This window comes from Puntigrus tetrazona, chromosome 3 (genome assembly GCF_018831695.1).
Source record: "Puntigrus tetrazona isolate hp1 chromosome 3, ASM1883169v1, whole genome shotgun sequence".
In the NCBI taxonomy this organism is placed as follows: Eukaryota; Metazoa; Chordata; class Actinopteri; order Cypriniformes; family Cyprinidae; genus Puntigrus; species Puntigrus tetrazona.
In genome coordinates, this window is record NC_056701.1 from 21,662,217 (window position 1) to 21,678,618 (window position 16,402).

The 16,402-nt window shown below is 36.2% G+C and overlaps 1 protein-coding gene across 2 annotated transcripts in view; it reads left to right on the forward strand.

Moving 5' to 3' along the window:
• Positions 1 to 16,402, forward strand: part of crhr1 (corticotropin releasing hormone receptor 1) — a 96,385-nt gene that overhangs the window by 24,474 nt on the left and 55,509 nt on the right. For both annotated transcript variants that reach the window (XR_006248723.1, XM_043232034.1), the window contains exons 2-4: positions 4,246 to 4,333; positions 11,168 to 11,218; positions 12,860 to 12,979. Coding sequence is in view for 1 of the 2 variants with exons in the window: in XM_043232034.1 (XP_043087969.1) it covers positions 4,246 to 4,333; positions 11,168 to 11,218; positions 12,860 to 12,979 (259 nt within the window). In the remaining variant the exon portion in view is untranslated. The remainder of the gene's footprint in view (positions 1 to 4,245; positions 4,334 to 11,167; positions 11,219 to 12,859; positions 12,980 to 16,402) is intronic.

Genomic DNA, 16,402 nt, shown 5'->3' on the forward strand with positions numbered 1-16,402 from the left:
ATTAAACTTATGATAAAGTAATATATTGTATTATACAATTTATTTTAACCTTTTTTTTCCAAATAAATTATATGTATATTTTATTTGTACTAATTTTATCATTTTTATTTCATTTCATTACTTATTTGTAAACATTTTTAAACACAAATATTTTTTTTTTATGTTTTTATTTTAGAAAAACAAGCCATCATGAAGTACAGTTTAAAACTGAATCATCACAATGGCCACTTGAACAACATTAACGATAATGCTAAATGATATCCATTATAATAATTTAAAATAAACACATTTGATGTCAGTGAAGGGTACTTGAGCCTTGATCACGGGGCCTTGATATTAAATATAACCAAAAGGAGAATAGCTTGAGATGGGTTTGAGGCAGTTTTATAAAGCATGCTTTTTTTCTATTCAGGTGGTCTTATGATCATAGATCTTAAACCAAGAGAACTTTCTGACCCAGTACCTTTCAGGGGAATGAAACCCATGACTCCTCAAGTAATGGCTATTTAGTATCATCTAATTTCCTCATGGTGTTATATCTTCTCTCACTTATCAGCTTATTTCAGATAGCTGCAGAGCTTTTTATCCCACAAGGCCCCTTTTCCCAGTGTCTCATTGCATTCATCCTTGATTTGTTAAAAGACCTGGGGTTCTGCTAAAGCTCTTTTGCTCCTCTCAGGCGGTTAGTAGTCTCTCCTTGTCCATGGTTCTTCAGGGACCGGCCCTGTACACGCGTGATAGGGGAGCTCTCCGTTCTGCTTTGCAGAGGGCAATCTAAAGAGTTCCTTAAGAGAGACAGAAGAAGGCAAAATGAGGTAAAGGCTACAAGGTTAGACAGTGTGGTCTTTGTTTGAAATGTGAGGTGTCACACCTACAGCATGTAGGGAAGGTATACTGAGACAGCAGTAGTTCATTTCTGGGCCTGATGCCTTTTCATTAGCTCCCAGTCTCTTAGGGGGAGTATCAGAGAGGTGCTTAAGAGCTTCCCTGCAGAGTCTGGGGTGTTTTGATAACGAACAGTATTGTGTGTGTTGTACTGTTCTTACTTTTGAAGGAGATCAAGGATGTTTAAGTACTTGGCTTTGAGAGCAAGACCAAAAAGCTCTGTTGTTGAAAGGATGAGTTTAGACCTGCATGAATTTTTATGCTGGTTAAGGCTTGTTTATGCTGTCTTGTGCTGGTTTGGTGCTCATCAAGCTGGTGCAGTTCACCAGCCAAACTAGTATGGTGAATGCAGTGAAACTAGTTGAACAGGGAAGTCTTGTTTGAAGAAATATAGGGGTCACACAATGTCTCATGAACATGCTGCCGCAGGAACACTATAACTCCACCTTCTTTTTTTGCGTAAACATTTGGGCAGTGTTTGAAAATAAACTCACTCTGTGACTTAGAAAAGTGGGGGTGTGTTTAAGTTAGCCATTTTAGGTGGCATGTTATCTAGGCGCTAACAGCTTGTAACACTCCAAAGATAAAGGAACATTTTAAATCGCATCATATGACCCCTTTAAGTGCAGACACGTAAAAAAACATTTTTTTTCACATACTGTACATACTGTACTCTTCCATGCCCTGCCTTTCTGAAATGGGTCCATTTGTGCAAAGCTCATTGTTCTAAAGAAGCGAGGTGTACTCTGATTGGCCAGCTATCCAGTGCATTGTGATTTGCCAAATACAAAAATGTTACGGCCCTTACCATAATGTGGAGCCGTGTCCCATGACTTAGTATTCTCTTTTTATGCATCACTTGCGCTCATCTTTGCGCTTTGTAAAAATGTCTGCATTCATTTGAACGTTAATTAGCAGATTCTTTTTATAAGAAAATGTAACGTAACCTACAGTCACCATACTGTCAATTTGGAATTGCTTCACTTGTGTCTCTGCACAGCCAGCATAGCTGCTTTGCAGGTGGATAAATCAGTCCTGAACACAATCTAATATATGTGTTAAACTGATCTGGAACAGTGTGGTGAATACAGCTTAACCACTGTTTTCTAGTTGCATCCTCTTTTGGAAGCACAAATAAAGAGAATAAACCCTAGTATCTATACTTCTACCTGAGTAACTTTTAACACCATAAGTATTCATGATTTAATTTCTTTGCATAAACATTTGGGAGCTGTTATGAAAATAAACCGCCTTCATTTCTTTGCATAAACCCACACTGTGACGTGTAGAAGTTGGGGCGAATAGAATACCTGTTTGGTTTTGAGACTTTAGTCTTTGCATCTTTATGGTTCTTATCTATGCTTTATTATTAATTAATTCATTAATTTTTATTATATGTCACCTTTAATCAGATTTCAAAAGGCTTCATAAATAAAATTGACTGATACTGGACAAGTTACACTTTTACATAGAGCTGCTGTCAGGCTACTGAAAATTGTAGTTAAGTTAGTAGTGTCACTGCTATTAGTTAGTTAGCCCCCCTCAGGTCATGTCATTGCGAAGCTCTCCAGTTGTTTGTCAAACTATGGTGTGCCTACAGTACAGCTTGAAGCCCTCATGGGTAATCCTGTCCAGCATATGGGTTTATACAATGGTCCTCCAGTTTTGGTGGCTGAGGGTGATGAAGTGAAACTGTTCCAAGTGACAGGAAAGTCTGAAGGCACAACTGTCCCTCGACACAAAACCAGCCTTCAGCGCCCTTGTGGAACAAGTCAGCCTGGATGAAGTCTGTGAAAGAGACAGCAGAGGGATTGGGAGAGCCATGAAAAAAATAAGCGTTTGGGATGTTTCTGGAAGGACCTGCGGAAAAGGCAGTTCAAGGCTTCAAGAAGATTACTGGCGAGTAAGCCAGCAGCCGACCAGCGAGAGGAGTGTTAGTCTGCCAGCTCATAAAACACACCAGGGGCTGTATTTCTTGTTTTTCCCTCCTCGATCCCGCTGTTTGTCTCCCGCTAGCTGGAGTATGTGCTGCAGACGGTCTTTAGAGCTGTCAACACTGAACTCTGTAAACCTGTCCTCATGTGACGAAGGTCAGGGACCAGAAGACAGCGGGTTGTTCACCTCACGCCACTGGGAGCTTTCAGTCATTTTTGTACAGCTAGTAAAAATTTTAGCGCTTAGCTGAAAGACTTCACTCGACGTGACAATGCTGCTTTCCGTTGACATAATGAGTCTGTAGTGGTGGTATAAATTTTCATGGTTTCATTATGGGGTATGGAAGGATCATCCAGCTGTCCCAAAAAAGCTTTTAGAGGTCATGTGACCATCTGGGGCCTTTGCAAGCTTTATGACTGAGGGCCTCAAGCCCTTTGATAGTGGAAGTGCAATGTGTTGGGTTCGGTCATAGACTGCTGTCCATTTCTGTTTTAGCAAAGTGATATTATTCCATTCATCCCTATTCTTTGTATGGGTTTTGTGTGCTGTGAGGGTATTTGTATCCAGGGCTATGAATTAGAGACGGTCACATAACAGCAAATCAAGCAGAGACAGAACCTCACCATCTCTCGCTGTTCAGAGAGCCATTAGTCTTAAAGCTGTGGTTTAGTAAAACATATCTAATGGATTCAGCTTGAAAATAATAAATTGCATTTAGGTCGGTTAGAGGGAGTCATTTAGTCGGCGTGATGTTAAGGCACAAGGGTCACATCTGTGATTTTTTTTTCCTCTCATTTCCTGAACATGAATGTTGAAATGAAAGCCCTGGTCTCCTGGGTATTACATCTTTTAAATCTTGGAGCTTAAATCTTTTTAAAATCAAAGTTAGAAGGAATTTAGTATAAAATTTAGTGCTAGATCGTTTATGAGAATAAGAACTACCACTTTAAATAAAAAAAAAAAATAAATACTGAATTGCAGATATTTAGCAGATAAATACAGTACACATCTACATATATACATACATATACATACAGATTTGACAGCACTATTTGAAACTCATGATACCAAAAAATACAAATAAAATGGAAAATAATGCATCCAATTTCATGGAGCCTTAAATTAAAATGTAATTTATTCTGTTGAGTCTCCTCGTGAAAAATTCAAGTCATGTTAATCAGTGGGAAAGCAAAGTTTCACTTCTTCGAAAGCAACTTACATTCGAGTCTGTTTTTCCCACACGGCCAGCGTATGACTTTAGAAGCACAACCGTGTGACAGGCGTACCTGCATTAGCATGAGACAGATGTTGACCTGATTCACTTTTTCTATTGTATGCTGTCTCTTTCTGGATATCCAGATGGATGCTAATGCCACACTTTTGTTTTCCCTTCACAAATTTCCTTTCTTTGCACCACCGCTGCAGGTGTTGACCATCTGGATTACACTAATCTCCAGGGCAACAGCTGACTTGACCTGCGACGCTCTACTCCTGCTCTCCACAAATCTTACAGGTAAGTCCATAACTGATCTTAAACCGATATGCTTTGTGGTATATAGAAGTTTAGATGTGATTTGGGAAGCATGGTCGTAGATCAGTTACTCGAGTCAGCTTAATGGCCTCTGGTGCTTAATGGTCTCCCGTTTGAGGCATTGATAAAGTGTCAGGGTGCATGATGGGATTTGTGGTTAAGCTGCAAATCGCCAGTACATCTGGTGACCTTGAGAACTTTTACTGAACAAATTTACAGGACAATTGTCACAACATATGGGTTAGTAAATGCTGAGCTCTTAAATGTAGGATAATGCTATCAATATTAGGAGTGAGGCCCCTAAGCTGAGTAGCTCTGGTTTTATGTTTTTATATTCTTAACTCTGAACTCATTTTTCCATATTGTCAAAAAGGAAAGGGTGTAGCAGGATTTATTGACCCTGTCCCATAGGCTACGTGACATCAATTTTTCAGTGTAAACAAAACGGCATACGTGACAAACGCGGCTCTTATTGCTCAGAAAAAGCAATATAAGGAGATAAAAGTTGTGATGGCTGGATCCAGTTTGTTCTTGTTCGCGCTGGTTTGAAAAGCCCAACATTTTATGTTTTTTTTTTTGTTTTGCAGTTGAAGCAGACGGGGTAAATCGAGCATTAATGCAAAGATGCTTGAATATACTTTGAATCCGTTTGCATTCAAAGCTTTGCAAAGGCTTAGTGAGAGTAAATTGGTGTGGAACTCTAAGGGAAGAAGTAACAGATTTCACCTGCAGATATTACGTTTAAAGAGTAATATTTGTAATCTGTGTTTAATGCTTGTGTTTCGTAGACTAAACTGAGGAAATTGCTCCATGGTTGTAGGCTATGTTTCAGTTGAGGATCAACTGTGTTTTTATAAATACATAAAATGTGTAAAAAAAATTGAGTAGTAAAAGCTAATGCAGATAGCATGCCCTGTATAATTTGGTCTTGGAAAAACTTTTGATTTCAGACCATACCAAGTGTAATTGACCATAACAAAAACCAAGATCATTTGATAATTAAATGTTTCTGTCTAAATTTGAGTGTCTGAGTTCGCATGGAGCTATTGGTTAAAATTGTATTAAAAAAAAAAAGTAGTTAAGATTAGTAGCTGCTGGTATTTGGCACAGCGGATGCTTTTTTAGAGAGAGACTAAATTTACTAAGGCCACGTACACCCTGCTAAAATGTTTGCTTGAGAGTCACATGCAAATATGGCTTTGAACTGCTTAAATTATTAATCTGTTTTGGAATACGGGCTTCATTCCTAAATCCAGCTAAAAACAGCAATGTATTGTATTGTTTAAACCTTTTGTTGTTGTTTTTTTAAATTTCTAAGATATCATAATTTATTTTTAAAAAGTCATTTATTTTGAATTTGTATATTAACAATTTAAAGGCACCCCAACATGAAAATTCAAGCCATCCTAGGGTGTATATGATTTTCTTCTTTCAGAAAATACAGTCTAAAATACAGTTATATTTAAAAATGTACTGGCCCTTTCAAGCTTTATAACGACAGTGAATGGATCAAGTTTTTAAAACCCCAGAAAATGCATTAGTCCATCATAATAGGTACTCCACACAGCTCCGAGGCAATATAATAATAATTTAGGCAATATAGAAACTAACAGTATTCAGTTCAATCAAAGCCAAACAAATGTTAACATGTATGAAAAAAATATATTTAAGATGGCGCAACCTGACGGGTTGTTAACATAATTGAGGATACTAAGAAAGTTAAACAACTTGACACAAGGTCACCATAGGTCCCTCCACCTTCCCCATCTCCACCTGTATAAATCTACTATGAGTTGTTTTATATGCTATTTGTGCAGCAGCACTGTGTCTTACATACTCACATCACCATGCTTGAATCTTATTGCTAGAGTTGTTAGGATTGAACTTAAAAAAAAAAACTTAAAAGTGACCATAATATTTTGAGATCTCGACACATGCAAAATTACTAGGGTGTTTTTACTAGAAAACCAGTAAATGTTATCCTTAAAAATATATATTCATCATTTATTATAGATCTAGATTATAACTTTTTTTTGCATTTTGCTGGAAAGTCGAAACTATGTTTAAATATTCATAACAGGCCAGCTGAGACCAATCTGGTGTGAAATCTGGCAAGCTCTCCATCCTTAAAACTTCAAAGAGCAAATCTCTCACATACGGTGAAGTTAACGTGGCTTTCCTCTCAAATACAGACACGCACTAATTCATCCTGTAGACAGATTAACGGATCAAGTTTACACCACTGAACCATATACATGTACAGGGCCGTACAACCATTCAGTGAGTCGATAGCACTTAACCTGCAGTTATTTGTAGTTGTTGTCAAAAATCTGATTGTTCTTGCAGTCATATTTCTTCATGCAGCATTAACACGACAATAAAATTGGGAGTGATTTCAAATAAGGTTTTCCAAAACGTTTTTAAATGCTCACAATATAACGTATAATTAATCTGTCCCGAACGCCAGTAAAACCAGAACCTTACACTGGCCGGCTCGACCAAGTGATGATATAATTACACAAGTCTTGAGGAATTCAACCACTAATCTCCAGCACAGCTGCAGCAACAAAGCCTGCTGGTGCCAGCACAACAATTGCGAACTCACAAGGAGTCAACGTTGTGTAACATCACTGGATATTAAAAAAAAAAAAATCACATTCTGATCTGAATAATAAAAAGTTTTTTAAAAGATGTTCTGTGTCTGCCAGTATTAGATTTGATTTTGCGTGTGCTGCATCGCAAGGAAGGAAAACAGGACAGGGATGTGGCTGTCTAGGGATCGCAGTTCCCTGTGGGGACGATTATGAAATGCCGAGTAAAACCTTTAACCCATCTGTCACGCTCAGTATCGACGCAAAGAGACAGATGATGTTGAATGTTACTTCCCCTTCTAGGTGCTCTTGAAAATCTGCCATCCCAAACCACACAGAAACATCCGGGTGGATATGTTGCGTGTATTCTGTACCAGAAGCTGTCCCTTTGGCTTTGATTCTTTATAGCATCTCTGTCTTTGAATTGTTTTGGACAGTTTGTGAACATAGAGTTTTGTAGAGTCTAGTTCTCATATTGGCAGTAAACACTTCACAGTAACTATCAGAAAACAACACCCATGTTGGCTGTCCCTCATTGGCAGAATCTGTTAAAAGGACCTGTGTTTTGAGGTGCAATTGGCTAATCAAGTGTTTCTGGCTAACTGGATTTTCCTGATTTGTTTGTCTGTGGTAACCTTAGTGATACTAATTGAGAGTCTTGACGAAGAGAAGTTTAAGAGTCATTTAACAAGCTGACCTTTGATTACTGCCTGCTGTTTTACAAGGCGCTGTTTGTGTTTATATCAAGAGCTTTGTCATTTATAACTGATCTCCAGAGTTTTGTAGAACAGAGAAGTAGCGTTATTTCAAATTAATTTGTCAGCCGAAATTATATAAAAAAATTCAGAAATTAGTTTTGAAATTTAGAAATTAATTTATAATGTAAAAAAAAAAAAAAAAAAAAAAAAAAATATATATATATATATATATATATATATATATATATATATATATATATATATATATAAAATGTATATCATTAGAACTATATTTTTTTTATTTGACTTGACATTTCTGAGTGTCATTATTCTTTCACTGGCTGATGAACAAACATACATTTTTCATTTTATTTTATTTTATTTTTGCCAAGAGAAAAAATGTGATCTAAAACGTATGTTGAGGGTCAGGTCTTATTTTGTAGAATTAGTACTGAAGTGATCGGATTTCATGTCATGTGCCGTGATTGTTTGTGTAGCCATAATTGACAGAATTCTGAAATCAAAATTCACAGATCCAAGCATGTGTGAAGTTCAGGGTGCTCATGACCAAGCTGTGATTAACTGTAATACTGAGCCCACTCAGTGTAATTAACACTGAAGTACCAGGAGCATGACATTTTCTGTTCAGATGGCTTTGTTTCCCTGTACGATGGCTATGTGAAGTTCACAGAATATATAATTAATCACACAATAAGTAATAAAAAATCATTTTATTGTATTATTATCTTTATTTAAATGCATTTATGCTTTTATAATATATATTAATAATATATATTAAACATACTGTACATATACTGTACATATACTGTACATAGTGGGGCTATTGCAACAAGTGCAGAAAATGTTATGCATGAGGAAGATATGCTTGTTATTTAAGCTTGTTTTAAGTAAGGTCAAAACGTGGGATGGCAAACATGCTAAGCTCTTTTTGTGCACTCTCTTAATTCTCTCTCTCTCATATGCACACAAACAGATGAGCACAAATACATCTGTGCACAAATATTTCTGTTTGTTCACGCTGTGAGCTGTGGGTGTCCTCTGCATCGTTCAGTCACTGCACTGCTATCACATGTAGTTTGACACCAACAAATTAAGGGGTGAGCATCTTGTTTTTTGATTTTCAGTACAAACCATGTTCCGATGGATATGCAATAAATAAGTGTCCTTTTCTAATTCTGATTGAATGGTTCCCATTGTTTAAAAATCAGCTTGAGTTTGTTTTTCTGAGTGAATTGATTATAACTTGATTAGTTAGCATTTTGAGTAGATATTTATGTAAACATTTCTGTTTATTACAATTTACTGTTTCATTAGAGCATTGAAATAAATCAGTATTATTTGTTCATAATAATTCAAATTCTATTCAATACAATTTTTAAGCATCTTCCATTTTTCCCCTTGTTCATTTAGCACAAAACATTATTATTTGAATATTGCGTTTTACTCTTTAAACATTAATTTAGCTGATTCGGCTGTATAGTTACAATTATTTGGTGAGTGTCCATTATTATGTTTATTCAGATGAGCAGATGTTTCGAGAAATTTATGAAAGCAAACCCCAAGCTTTCAGCGCAGTTTTTCCAAGTCGATCCCATCCAAAAGTGGATTCTTTTTTTTTTCCTGAGAGATGTGCAGTAGCTTGTATAAAGCACATTCGAGATCGTACTGTTCCCATAAAAACTAAAAACATTGATGTCGGGATAAATTACATTTGCAGGAGCAGCAGTGTCCCTCATTGTGCTGCCAAATAAACAAACTTCATTCCGCAAGGTGGGACCTCATTTTCGAATGAATATGTTTACGGCACGGAGCTGAGAATGCATTGTTTTGCACATCCGTTTCTGCCGTTTGAAAAGACTTCGAGAGCAGAGCTGCTCATATCCATTATGAATTATTCAGCAGCGATATCCCCCGTTCGTTCACCTGTTATTTCCGGGCCAGAGGATGAACAGACACGGTGACATGCTAGCTTGGGTTGTTCTGCTCCAGTGTGTGTGTGTGTGTGTGTGTGTGTGTGTGTGTGGACCCAGAGAAACTGTCCAATGCTTTTGTGAGTAGAAGATTAATAGATGTGTGCTTGTTTTATCTCAGTGAACAGCAGACAGGAGTGTGAATAGAGAAACAAATTCAACCAAGATTTGATAGGCAAAGGTGAACAAATCCCTACAGTAATCATTCAAATGCTATTTAAATGGCAATTTTACTGTACAGTCACAAACTTTCTTAGAATCGTTTTGATTCTTTTTGCTTCTCATTTGATCGCTTTGTTTGTGTGTAAATGTTTTTAACATCCAATTTTAAATTGTCGCGGCTAAGCTTTCCAACACATCACGTTTGTGCAATGTTTAAATGTTATAAACGGTAGATTGACTACAGCAGATACACAAAAAAACTACAATTGTATCGCTGTTCTGTGGCTTTGTTCACATCTCTGCTGAAATCAATTTCTAAAATAAACAGTACTTTTATTCCAACTTTCAAACAAAAATGCATTCCATGTGTTACTTCAAGCTTGAATTGCTTTTATATCAGCCTGTCCTCCAACCAAAAATGACCCTATCAACTACCTTACATAACCTATATTTAGGTTTGATGTTTCATCGTATAACGCAATGCTCTACAGACTGAGCTACACAAGGCCAAAATTGCAACGCCGATAAAAAGGGTGGCGCAATTTCAGGGATTTGTGTAATCGACCTACACAGACGTATTGGTTGGAGGACATGTTGTTTTATATTCATACAGGTCTGAGACATGATTATTATCTAGCGAATGATCAAGTGACTCCTGAATTCCTGAATGAGTCTGTGTTTTTGAACAAATTGGTTATAAATGATTCAATAACTCACTTGTCACTTGTAACTTATCACAACCTACAGGTTGATGTAACACGCAGAAAGAATAACAAAAGGAAAAAAAATACATATTACAATAAGACTTGTCTGCCAGAGCAACATTTTGTTTTCCGTGATTTTTATTTACATAGATATCATCTGTAGTCTTTGATCTTTTGTCAGCGAGGAACCCAGAAATATGTGCTGTAAATGAAATCTGATGGCAGCTTGTGTTGAGATGAAAAGACAAGTGAACGTGGGAGCATTTGTAAGTGTCACACCTTCAGCCAGGATTGTCATCATCCACCAGTCATTGAGGTGTTTCAAGCCTTTAATATAGATGGAGAATGAGGAGTATGAGACTGCGTTATGTGTAGAAAGCATTGCAGTATACATAGTAAAGATAGTCATCATTAATCCATTTGATTTCAGTGTTTCAAACGTAATCTTATAAAGCAAAGAGAATATTTTTTTGTGCATAAAGAAACAACTATATTCAGCAATTTATTCAACAAATTACGTAACTGTTGAATAAAGCTGATATTTTAGTTTGTTTGCTTTGTGCACAAAACGTATTCTCGTATTCTTTTCATTTTATTTTTTTAATTGAGCTAACCCTTTAAAGAAAGGTGTATGAGATTAATGAATGTTGTTGTTTTTTTCTGTTCCCAGCTCGCACTTTGATCCTGTGGAATCAGACGTCTAGTCCCACCAATTCTACAGGTCAGTTTACAGCTCAGGTCTTCATCTGTAAATATGGATATATTGCAGTGTTTCAGCCAGTGGTCATGACTGTGATATTCCCTCCAAAGAAATTTGGTTATATTCTTTGAGCATGCGAAATCACTTCAGATGTTGCAATCAATCTTGGCCATGATATCATGCACTAGAGATTTGGTTTTTAATAATAAATAGCAAATAGTAAATTCAGAAATGGAAAGATTTAGTGTATCATTTTTGTGCCAATAGATTAACCAGATAACCATGCTTTAAAAACACAACCTATGTCTTCCATTGTTTGAGAAACGGATGGTCCAATGGTCAAATGCATTTTCTTTCTGTAATAAAATGTAGCCAGAACGCAGTGGATTAAGACATATATGTGAAAGTCTCCAGGGAAGATTAAGAATTCTTAAAAACACTTTTTAATCTCTGCTGGGTTCCACAGATCCTTTCTGATTGTAAGAACAAAGTGTGAAAAAAAAAAAACTCTGAATTCTGGCAAAGAAGCCAATTCAGACGATACGAGTGTGCCCTGCAGCTCACACAAACACACAGAAGAAAGCCGCAGAGATAAAGATGGATAAAGAGATATTCAATTGAAACCATCTTCATGAATCCCATGTGTCTCCCATGCAGCCATCACAGTTAATAGCCTTAAGTGCTTATGCCAGAGCCTCCGAATATGTTTACTCTCCAGTTTCTTAAGAAATAAAAATTTCTTCAGGAAACGTGAGACTCGATCGTTGCCCAGATGCCACATCGAAAATAACCAGTGTTAAATGATCTCCTGTGTGTGTAATAGGAAGCACTTGGTGCTGATTGACTGTAAAACTGTAAGTATTGATTTTGTGCACATAGCGGAAAGCTGGGTGCATTATTAGCAAATATTGGTCATAGACACCGGAATGAACACCTATCACGAAGTTCTGCACATTATTTTCAATGTTTGTTTAATAAATATTTAGTTTAATCAGATTATTCTTGCAGCTGCCAAGTAACAATGCATTTCATCAATACACCATTTCTTTTGACATTTTTATTAACATTTTTATTACACTACAAAGTTAAACAATATATATATATATATATTTTATATGTTTTTGAAAGAATTCCCCGTAGGCTTACAAAGGCTGCACTTTACAATAATGAAAATGAAATATATAGCTAGTTTTATATATTGCTTTCCTGGATTATTAAAGCTAACAAAAACAAAAATAAAAATTAAATCGATACAAATGTTATTAGAAACATTAACTGGAATTAAACTGGTACAAAAATACAAAAACAATGTCCTTTTTTTATTATTTAAAATTTTCCTTGATTCATTCCTTAGATCCATGTGTCCATTTTTCGACCTCTCGTCTTTGCCATTTTTTTCTTTCCTTCTCTTTCTTTCTTTTTCTTTCATTTCGTTCTTTCTTTATTATATATTTTCTTACTTGATAGCTAGTTGAAGCTAGCTACCGTAAATTATGACTTCATCCGTTTCCTTCACGTTTAAGCAATCAATCAATCAATCAATCAAGCAATCATTTTTATTTATATAGCGCTTTTAACAACACAGGTTGTATCAAGCCCTGATCTGTGTGTTTTATTTCTTTAATCCAAAGTTGTTCTTCTCTCTGTCCTCCCATTTTTCAGGTTTGTTCTGTAACACTTCGATTGATGGCATTGGGACATGCTGGCCCAGAAGCAGTGCTGGAGAAGTGGTGTCCCGTCCCTGTCCAGAGACCTTCCTCGGAGTCCGTTACAACACCACCAGTAAGTGCACCGTCCCATCTGCTCCGGTTTCCCATCCCAAGCTGTTTCTTTTTTACATCTGTTTTGTAGAACACCTAGGCGCTTGACTTATATATCCTCACATCTCTTGTCAAGCCCACGTTGTTGGACTTCAAACAATGGCAGGTCTTTGGGGATATTTTCAATGGCTGTAATGTGTTGAAGTTATGTTTCGGATGGATGTTTACATCTGTCTGGCACCGCTTGATAGGAACAGCAGCAGTTTGAGAGTCATAACCGAGCCGACAGCTGAGAGCTACACTACAAAACAAGCTTTCCGATGTGTGTGGGACAGAGGGGGAGTGTGTGCACTTCTGCCAAATTGGCCTGTGTGTGTTGGGCTGCATGTAGGTCAGTTTCTGAGCTGGTGCATGCTACCAAGTTATGTTTTACCACTGCTAACAAGCGCACTAATTGTTCTGCCTGTGCTTGTGTGTGTTTGCTTGTGTGTGTGTGTGTGTGTGTGTGTGTGTGTGTGTGTGTGTGTGGCTGTAATGAGAGAGACTCACTGCTGTGACAAAAGTGTTGCAGTATCCCTCAGAGACGAGTTCTAAATGCTCCCTGTGGACAGAGGTGTAGTGTTTTTATTAAATGATACATTGCCACATGCTTTGTTTATTCTTCTTTCCCTTCCTTCCATTCTCCCTTTCTTTCAATATTCCTTTCCATTTTCTCTTCCTTGCTTTTTGTTGTTGTTCTTCCTTCCTTTCGTTTTCTTTCTTTCTTTCTTTTTACTCTCTCTTCCTTCCACCTTCTGTATTATATCTTTATTTCTTTTTCGAATCCCTTCTTTCTTTATATCATCCTTCCCTTCCATACTTTTGTTTTCCTTCTGTCTTGTCTTTATTCCCTTTCTTCCCTTCTTTCGTCCTTCCTTCATTCCTTTTATTTGCTTTTTTTGTCCTCTCTTCATTTCCTTTGTTCTTTGTATTCTTCCTTCCTCACTTTTGTTTTCTTTCTATCTTCACTCCATTCCCTTGTTTTTGTTCTCCCTTCCTTACATTTGATTTCTTTATGTCTTCTCTTTATTCCCTTTTCTCTTTTTAATTTGTCCTTCCTTGCAGCCTACGCTTTAATTAATGTTGTGTCTTTTCCTTCATTTATTTCATTTCATTTATTACTTTTTGTCTTTTCTGTGTTCCATTTTCATTCTTTTATCCCTCTTTCCTTCTTCTTTCCTTTTATTTTTCCCATAGTTTTTTTGTCATTTTTGTGTCCTCTAATTATGCCCTTCTTTCTCATTATATGAGAAGAGATGAACGTGTGGACTGTTCCCTTGGATGAGAGAATGTCCATTAGTCATATTTCCTGAAACACATGTAACTTGTTTAGCAAAATGGGCAAAAATGTAAAAAAAAAAAAATAGACAGGAAACAAGAATCTAAAGAGGAGGAGAAACTGAGAGAGGAGGAGACAGAGAGAATGAAACCTGATGCCAAAGTCATTATTAAAGATGACATATATGAGAATACAGATGGGCGGCCAGGAGACAGAGAGAACTCAGGATTAATGATTTGTTTGCACTGTTTTATTTGTAATAACAATTCCCTTTTCTCCTACACCTAGAACTAAGCTGGAACTAGGACAGTCAAATGTGTAATAAAGCAGGTGCGTTGAACAGCCTAACTGTCACAGTATTGCCCTTTTGTGAGAGTGTGTGTGCTTGATATACTTTCTCATCCACACGGAGGAATGGCCCTACACTCATAGATGCTGGGTTAGTAGATTAGTGTATTAAGATTCACTGGAGCTGATAGCATGATTGATTTTTAGAGTCCCGTGGCTGCAGCATATTGTAGAGCTTCAGGCAGTGTGTAGCACAAATCAGGAACATTCACAATATTCACAGGGCACTGCACACGGTCTTGTGGTTTTTATTCCCCACTGGAATGAAATATGTTTTTATGTACATGCATGCTTTTGTTGGTAATACTTATATATATATATATATATATATATATATATATATATAAATAATATATAAAAACACCAGAAGAAGTAGAAGTAGTTTTATCGAGAAAGTTCATTTGAACAAATTTTACCACTATTTAAATCAAGCGGTCTTATTGATTAATCAGCATGATGTTCCTTAAAGTCTGTTCACGTCTGTTTATTTTGTACCTAACACATCAACAGATAATGAATTAGATGAATCCAAAAATAATGCATTTTCGTCACAGAACTGTGTTATTGAGCATTTGTCAGCACAGAGCAGCACAGACTTCAAGGGAGAAGAAACAGTCAATGTCTTTGTGGAAATTAGGCTTTTCAGTGAGATTAAAGAGGTGGCTATTGGTTAAATCAATAGTAAACAATCAAGGTACATATTTCAAATCAGTGAAAAATACTACAGTATTGTAATGTACAGTCAACGCATTACAAAATGCACTCGCATTACCCAAACAAACTGACATAAAATCCATAATGTTTTGTAATATCTAATGACACAGCTATAAGAGTTTCCATTCTGCCAGTAGAGTATAGTATACTGTCAGTATTGTTAATTATATTGACTTGTAAAATTGCCAGACATGTACTTATTTATGATCTCTCTAATGTTCTCTCTCATTCTCAAAGTCAGTTTTTGCATACACACAAATATTTGAATGGACATGGTAAAAATATAGTGTGTTTATTAGATGATGTTCAAATGATAAGATGCACATCTGAATATGTTTGGGAACCATTACAGTTGGAATTGTGGTCAGTGGTGGCTTTGTTTTTATGCTTAAATATTCTCATTGCATGTCACTTTATTTGTGTATTTTGGAAAAAAAATTCAGTTATGTGTTAAAAGTGTCAGATTTGGTGAAAAGATTTGTCATTTTGTACTGATGGGTTTGAAAAGTTCATTGTAGCAATGCAGTAATTTTTTATTATTGTTGAAATGACATTGAAGACTTTAAATTAATTAAATATAATGATTTAGTTTGTCTTCATTTCTAAAGTCTTCTTTTCTAAAGCTTTATATAACAGTAATGAAAGAATATGCATTGATTGCCTTTGAATAATCTATCAAATTCAAGAAAGAGCTTTGAACTCAGAAATTTGGCTTGACTTCATTTAAGGTAAACCACATCTACTTGCAGTTTGTTAGAGAACATTTTTGAGCGCAAAAAAAGAAGTCTCGGTAAAGTTAGAAAATAAGAAAATGGGCTTTTGAAATAGTTATACTTTCTAAAAAAATATTTCATTTGTAGAGCGTAGTCAGATTTTCAAAATGGATTTATTTTTTTTTATAATCTTTTCTGTAGTTAAAATGATGTTGTCAGATGACGGACAGTAAAACACCAGCTTTAGTTTGTGGGGAAAGTCTTTTTTTTCTTTTTCTTTGGAGAATTAAAACAATTGCAGAAACCTACTCTTTTTCACCGTGCCTCTCTGAGTTCTGTGAAGCACACAGCA